Genomic DNA, 7,542 nt, shown 5'->3' with positions numbered 1-7,542 from the left:
GAGAGAGAGAAATGGCCGAATGCAAAGGAGGAAAAAAAAACAATAGATAACTCCACTAAATTTCATCTAAATTTATTGTTGTTTTCAAACAAGTAGAAAATATATTTTCTGTCTAAACCAAGCCACAGCCTATTAAAACAGTTTTCAAATTTAAATTAAAAGCATTGCACAAGGCCTATGGCTCTGGGGAATAAAGCTTTAGCCACCACAGCAGGGTGAACAAATTTTTAAGGCTCAGTAGGGTTTACAAAGTCACTTTCATGATGGTCCCCGGTCATATCCCCATATTTTAAAGAGTGTTACTGAGCCTTACAGCGATTCTATGTGAAATTCATAAATGCACTGCAGTAAACACTACTAGTGACAGACGGAAGAGGCTGGAGACATACAGTTACACTTGTTAAAACACATTCATAGGAAAAAATTATCATATGCATCAGTTTCAATGCTAGAAATAAAACTTGATTTTTGTCTAAACCGATCTTTTCACTATGAGAAGTAATTATGGAAAAGACAGATGATTTGAAGACGTTGTTTTCTGACAATACTTTTGAGCATGTACTTCTTTTGTTTATACACTAAAAAAGGTGCAGAATAATGGGGATGACTCCAGAGGACTGAAAGCTAAGCAAATAACACTCACCAAGAATTCAAATCTTAGTTTTGAAAAACTCTTTTAAAGTCTAGTATTATCAGTTTAGATCACACAAAAAAAGGGTCACTGTACGAGCAATCCACTTAGGTCAAGGTGGGATTTGTAATCATAAATACAAACTTATAAAAATGCTTAAAACTACTTATAAAATACAACAGCAAAATGTATGTACAAAATGAGCCATCTTTTCCAACATATCCATAGCTGAAGCATGCAGTATAGACATGGAGACCTAGAGGGGCCAGTTTAAAAAATAGAAAGAATAGTGCCATACGTTCATGGGGAAAATAATAACAATAATAATATTAAATTCAAATTACACCATTTAAAAAATCTAATTGTACCATGCTACATGGTAAATAAATTATCCATCAATGTTCTCTTCTCACAGAAAAGCAAATTGGCAAAATTCTTAGCTACCTTTAAAAAAAACTGAACATTTTGTATGCATTAGTAATAAGGAAACCACAGCTGAGACAAACTGATTCATCATTTCTGGAAATAAATCTTTTGGGTAGCCTAAAAATGATTCCGATTGAAGCAGAGTTACTGCTGAGCTCATGAAAAGGCTGGTTTAAACCTCTGGTACACATGGAATCAGTATGCATAAAAACATGTTACCGTTTTGTAAGAATCAGCAAACAGGAAAAAAAAAAAACCCACATACATCTTATCACAAAAAAAAAAAAAAAAGTATTTGAAAAAAGTCCATTCAAAATATTATGAGCTCAAACACACAGGTCAACCCCTGCTCCTTTTGTACAGGCACTGATTTCAGGCTCATAACAATCTTGTGCATCCATACGCTGTCACTTAAAAAAAATTCTGAATCCTGGCCAACTGGCAAGTCATGATATCAGAGCAGCTACGGGCTGTCAAAGCCACAGCTCATCACTGGTTGTGCTGTAGATATAATATTCAGATTACAGTCATTAGATGGTGGTGGTGAATACAATTTGCCCCGTGTCTTCTAGACTAAAAGACAGCGGGGGAAAAAAAAAAGGTACAGTTGATTTTGTTTTTATTTATTTCTTGATGCCATTACATGGCTTTCAAGGCAAGTCTCCCCGACCAAATATCATTCAATATAAAGTGCCCAATTTTTGTGTAATTTTTTCCTCAAGGAAACATACACTTTTGTTTCCAAAGAAATCCTCCTTTAAACAGCTGGGAACTGTAACATTCAGCAAAAGTAACTTTGGCACCACAAGTCCTCCTTGGAACAGAGAGAGGACCCTAAGAAAGGGAAGGAGGGGAGGGAGAGAAGACAATCTGCAGATGAAAAAGCACATACTTAAAACTGGGTACAATCCTCCTCCTCATTTCAATTAAACTCAAACTGCACAAATCTGAAGGTTAATAAACTATCCAGGCCTGGTTAAAGTGTCTTCATTTTGGGTGCCACTGTTCACATATGAACAGAGCACAGATTTCTGGAGCTTGCAATAAAATAGAACCAGTCTCCTCAAAGCTGAGGAAAAAAAAGAAAGAAAGACTAAGCTCAGGAAGATTGAAATGGGGAGCTGAGAAATGTAAAAGCGCTGCAAGTAGGATTAGTCAGTATATTAATGGATCTTCATAGTCAATGTTCTTCTTCACTAATCTTTCTAAGTACTGCTTCCATAGTCAGAAATGACATGAAAAAAACATGATCAACAATAAAATCACTGATCCTCCGACCCAGACAAGGTTTTCCTAGCACTCTGTGGAGGCTCCCAGGATTCACTATCATCTGTCTCCTCGTCGTCATCCTCCTCCTCCTCCTCTTCAGCGTCTTCTTCACCAGCAGCTGAGCGTCCTTGCTCTTCAGACGCAATTTCGTTCTCCCCCTGCGACTCTTCCTCTTGCTCGTTCCCAGCGTTGTCTTCAAACGGGTCGGTGCCCGAGTCTACCTTCTGGCAGACCTCTGCGAACCACTCCCTCACTTGCTCATAGCTCATGTTAGACTTGGCTACCAGCTCGTCCAGATCTTGCTCATTCAAGAACTTGTGCTTCAAGTAGTATTCCTTTAGGATATCTTTTCCCGTCTTAAACTTAATTGGTGGGGACTTCTCAGAGCCTATGGATTTCCTGGCTTTCCTGTTACGAGACCTTCCCCAGCCACGGTTACGAATTCTCCGTTTTCTGCTTTTGTTTCCATTCATGCCCTCTATGTTACCACTCTGATAATAGAAGTACCACTTCAGGTTGCCGTTCTTCCAGGCATAGCGTGTATCTCCAAACCAATTGACAATGTAAGAGCGGGGTAGCCCACTTTCCTCAGCTAGCTGGTCATATTCGTCAGCAGAAGGCCACTGAGTGCGTACAAAGGCACTCTTGAGGACGTGAAGTTGCTCCGGGGTTTTTTTGGTTATCTTTTCCTTGGTCAATTTTTTCCCTCCAGGTGGAGTCTGGCTAAGTCTACCTTGGGAGGTTTCAAAACTGGGCCCATCGTTCTTTTCAGATGAATCAGCAGTAGGGGTTTTCCTCTTCTCTGTGAACCAGGCATCAATCTCCCGTCTAGTGAGCTTTGTTTCAGCTCTAAGACGGCTCAGCTCTTCATCTGAGGGCGTATCACATTTTTGGTAGCTTTCTTCTAAAATCACCAGCTGCTCTGGGGTCTTCTCCTTAAATTTCTGCAGAGTAAAATCTGGAAAAGGGTTCCAGGTTTTGCTGCGAGTTTCCTTCTCCTTGATGGGCGACGTTGTCGGGGACTGCGGGGTCTCATCACTGGAGTCAATAATGATTGTGGTGCTGCTGCTGCTGTTGTTGACCCTGCTGCTCTCATGGGAGATAGAGTAGTGATTGTTTTTAGAATTGCGTTGGTTGTAACGTGTATCACTGAACCACTTCTTGATCTCACCTTTAGTGAGGTTGGTCAGCTTCATCAGCCTGGCTATCTCAGAATCGCTGGCAAAGTGGTTCTTCATGTAGCTGGCTTTCAGCTCAGCCAGCTGCTCCTTTGATTTTTTGGGCCTTAAGCCAAAGTGATCAGTGCTGAGGGCAGAGTTCTCCTGAGGGGTCAGTGAAGGCGGCTGGACTGTGGTGGCTCTCTTTGTTTCATTAACAGCAGGGCTGGTCTGATTGTTTGCAATCTTCGGTGCCTGGCTTTGACTAGGCATTCCTGCAACAGTCAGTGTGATAGGGGTAGTGACTGGCAGACTGTTTGCAGTACCAACCTGTGTTAGAACAAGACCAGGCTGGCCCACAATTTGGCAAGTCTGAAGGATTGACTGCAGGCCATTGGTTGCAGACAAATGGTGGGCTGGAATGACTGTTATGGTCTGAGGAACAGTGTGGACTGTTCCGTTAAACTGCTTCCTTCTAGCGTCCTCTACTTCCTCTGGTGTCCAGCTCACACCATGCTTCAAACGCTGAGCAGAGAACCAGATCTTTATCTGCTCCTCACTGAACTTGGTCTGGGCTGATAAACCCATGATTTCAGATGCAGATGGGTAAGGGAACTTCTTATAGGTGTTTACCAGTAGAGCGTTGGAATCCATGGCTGCATTATAAGTAGGAATACTGCTCACTGGAATCAGAAGCTGAGCCTGAGCACTCTGCTGGGCCTGCAGTGCTGACAAGACCTGTGCCAGGCCAGCAGGAAGCACCGTGGCAGGGTTTATAACTGGCTTCTTCTGCTCAGTGGGCACTGGACTTGGTATGTTGAGAAGCACACCAGGTTTTGCAGACTCAGCGAGAACTGGGTTCATCATTTCAGCTGTGACAGATGTACCCAAAACAGATATCTCCATTGGATCTGGATCTCCCTCACTTTCAACCAATGCATCACTTTCATCCGTCCCTTTGAGGGACACCGCTATTCTCTTGGGTTCAGGCTTACTCTTCTTTTTCATGATGGGCGTTTTGCTGAGAGAGATTCCAGTGACTGATGCGTCTTCACTTTCATCCATCTCAGCCTGAGATAAACTTCCTTCAGTGGTTAGATCGGTGGCTGACTGTTCCACAGTGGTTAGATTTGGGCGTTTTCCCATAGAATGACTTAAAGTGTCCTCATGGTCTAGAAAGAGAAAACAGAACTTTGATTATAATTAGAAACTGTACATGAATGGCCATGCATAACGTGATAAATAAGGCCCAAATATCACGAGATACACTTCATTGAAATTGCAGGAAAGAAAATTAATATATTTAAACAAGATTTGATTTTGCACTAGAGACTGCAAGGTTCATTTTCATGTCGGGTCTGTGTGTCTTGCACCCACATACCTGCTACTAGGGGTTTTAAACTTAAAATCAAGTGTTGAGCTAGATTTATGTGTCTTTATCCCCACTAAATTTCCACTCAGAACCTAGTATTGCCTTTTAACATCTTAATTAATTAATTGTCACTAAGCAGAGAAGATAGAGGGCTAGCATGTTCCACTAAGACCAGCAGACCCAACCCCCACATCTTTTCACACTGCTGCTGATGAAATGTCACTGTACAGCTCAACATGCTTGGAGGAGAAAATAAAAATTCAACTGTTTCAGCACTTTTTTTTTTTTATAAATAAAGTGATTGCTTGCATTGTACTAAGAGATGGGAGGACGTGCCATCCTACACCCCCAAAAGGGGTATGACTAACTATGCTAATTGGTCATGGATGCCTGTGGCATTGACAGACACACCCCTTTTAATTTAGCTGATTAAAGGGATTAAACCTTAAAAATAGTTGCTTGTATTAAGGATATCGACCCTCACCTCCCTCGGTTTCCATGGGAACAACCACGCCTTCCGTAGGACGTTCTGCAGCGTTCTCAGCTCCTTCCTCCCCTGCCAAAGTCTCCATATCTGGATCCTGCTCCAACACATCTGAGGGAAGCACCATGCAGGGGATTGTTGATTTCCTTCTGCTGGACATTGTGCTGGTGCCACCGTAAAGGCTTTGAGAGGGGCAAAGACTGTCGGAACCGGGTTATGTGCCAGGAAAGTGCAATCACATGCTAAAAGTTTTCTCAATATGCCAGCACTGTAAAAAAGAGAAGGGAGTTATATTAATTTAAAGCTTGCAAATACTTAGTTTCCAACAATACTGAGGATACATACTGTAAGCACATCATACAAACACTAAATCCTAAAAGATCCTTTACATCCTAAAGACCCCCTGTGAAAATTACCTTGACTATGGTAACATGTCTGTTTTAATACGCTAGAAAATGTATTATTCACAAAATAAACCATCAATACCATGGCTAAGGGAAGAGCTCTACATACAGCGTGAAACCACTAGGGTTTCTTATCTCATAAGCCTAAAGAAACAATCCTGTCAAATTGTGGGTGAAGCTTTTCAAGTAAACCCCATCTGAAGACAAGCAGTGGAAAAGGCATGTGGATGTAGAGGCATGGACTAATTGCTTATTCATAAATCCACATTCACTGAATAAAGGCAAAGTTGTAGGGTACATGTAAATCATTTTCAAGCCATTAGGTGATATTTAATTATCATATTAATATTGGAAAAGGAAAAGAAATGAGGTGGAGGGCACACTCTAAATATTCAATTTAGGATATTCATCTTTATATAAAACATGAAAGACATTTATGCAATTGAGCCATTATAGTAAACTAAGTGGTTTTACAGTAGTGCATATATCCCCAAAATAGCAGCTTTACCGAAGGGAAAAAAAACTTCTTGACCTTCAATGTAAAAAGATTTAATTCCAAGTGATTTTGGAGAATGTTTATTGGTCCTTTCATCAGGAAGTTTTCACACAATGAAGGACAGCTTTAGTGTTCCAATGAGTGGATGAAAAATGGACAAATATGCAGATAAATGCTTTTTATTATACAGAGACGATACATTATTCAAGTGGCCACCAAACTACAGTTCCCAGCAGTAAATATTACCTTCTAGTGCTTTCAACAGCTCGTGAGAAAAAAAGGGGACTATTTCTAGCAACCGTTTCTTAATCCCATGCAAAGCAGCTGTTGTTTCTTCAAAAGTTCCTCCCACCTTCGAGCTACATCTGAGGGAACTGCTTTACTAGTTCTTAAACAGGCAAATGTCGATCTCCAGACTATTGCGGCATCACTGTATGAGGCAAATAGACAGTTTCCAACAGGTGAACCAATAGTTACATGTTTTCTTTTTTTAGCCCGAGTGTCTCTTTAAAAGAAGCTAAATGAGGTCAACATTGTATATGTACACGTTAAAATATCACAAGCATCAACGCGGGAAAAATGGCAATTGTCAGATTTTGAGCATGTTACAGGTGTGGGCTCCATATTAATACGTGACAAGTTACACAAATAATTCTCGTAACATAGTATTATAAAATAAATGTTACTGTGTTGTGGTGAAGTATTTTGCTGGCTGTCACTTGCTGAAACGTTACAACAGCACACGAGGCTGGAGCGGACTCCTTTGACGAATTGTCCCGTTCCACCTTAAATGCTGCAGCGGTTACGTCCTGGCGCCCCAGGCACCAGAATGTAACCGCTGCAGCATTTAAGGTGGAACGGGACAATTCGAAAAATGAGCTGACGAAAAAGAAGTCAACTTCGGAAGTGTGCGAGAAGCTATAGGCTGTAACTTACCGGGGACAGGAATGTGCCTTCTGACCGCCTTCTTTAGAGCTTTTTATCGCCGTAAAAAGCACAGTAAAACGAAGGTAAGTTATTGTTGACGTTAACGTTAGCTAGCCGGCTAGCAGGAGGAGGCAACGGATTTTTTTTCCTCCTCTCACCACAAAACATTGGATATCTTACAGATGCCGTGCTGAGCCTAATTAACACTACGGGCTCCTCGTACGTTTTAAACGGCGCCGTTCGATAAGCAAACGTAAAGATAATTCGCGTCCATTTTAATGGCAGTTTTTATTTTAACGCTCAGGCGTCTCCGCTGTCAATGAGTTACGCGTTTGCGTCACCGCCAGGCCACTCCCCGCCGTAACTTTGAAAACAT

General features: G+C 41.4%; 1 protein-coding gene across 2 annotated transcripts; it reads right to left on the bottom strand.

Annotated features, from left to right (window-relative positions):
* Positions 1-83: 83 nt before the first annotated feature.
* On the bottom strand, positions 84-7,403 carry LOC136668170 (zinc fingers and homeoboxes protein 1-like). 2 transcript variants are annotated; one of them, XM_066645505.1, is made up of 3 exons: positions 7,176-7,403; positions 5,340-5,607; positions 84-4,655 (listed from the first exon to the last, which is right to left on the bottom strand). In XM_066645505.1, the coding sequence occupies exons 2-3, from the start codon at positions 5,497-5,499 to the stop codon at positions 2,320-2,322; spliced, it is 2,496 nt and encodes an 831-aa protein (XP_066501602.1). In that variant the 5' UTR covers positions 5,500-5,607; positions 7,176-7,403; the 3' UTR covers positions 84-2,319. The 2 variants fall into 2 exon arrangements, with proteins under 2 accessions (XP_066501602.1, XP_066501612.1); XM_066645515.1 differs by lacking the exon at positions 7,176-7,403 and adding an exon at positions 6,486-6,551.
* Between the last annotated feature and the right edge of the window lie 139 nt (positions 7,404-7,542).

This window comes from Hoplias malabaricus, chromosome 1, assembly GCF_029633855.1.
Source record: "Hoplias malabaricus isolate fHopMal1 chromosome 1, fHopMal1.hap1, whole genome shotgun sequence".
NCBI classification, from domain to species: domain Eukaryota; kingdom Metazoa; phylum Chordata; class Actinopteri; order Characiformes; family Erythrinidae; genus Hoplias; species Hoplias malabaricus.
Note: the sequence above shows the minus strand (reverse complement) of the source record. Positions and strands in the feature narration are given on the sequence as shown.

Bases quoted from the DNA above. Each gene is read 5' to 3' on its own strand.
- LOC136668170 (XM_066645505.1), bottom strand. From the start codon at position 5,499: ATGTCCAGCAGAAGGAAATCAACAATCCCCTGCATGGTGCTTCCCTCA. The intron at 4,656-5,339 runs GTGAGGGTCGAT...TTCTCTTTCTAG, and splicing joins TCCCATGGAAACCGAGGGAG to ACCATGAGGACACTTTAAGT.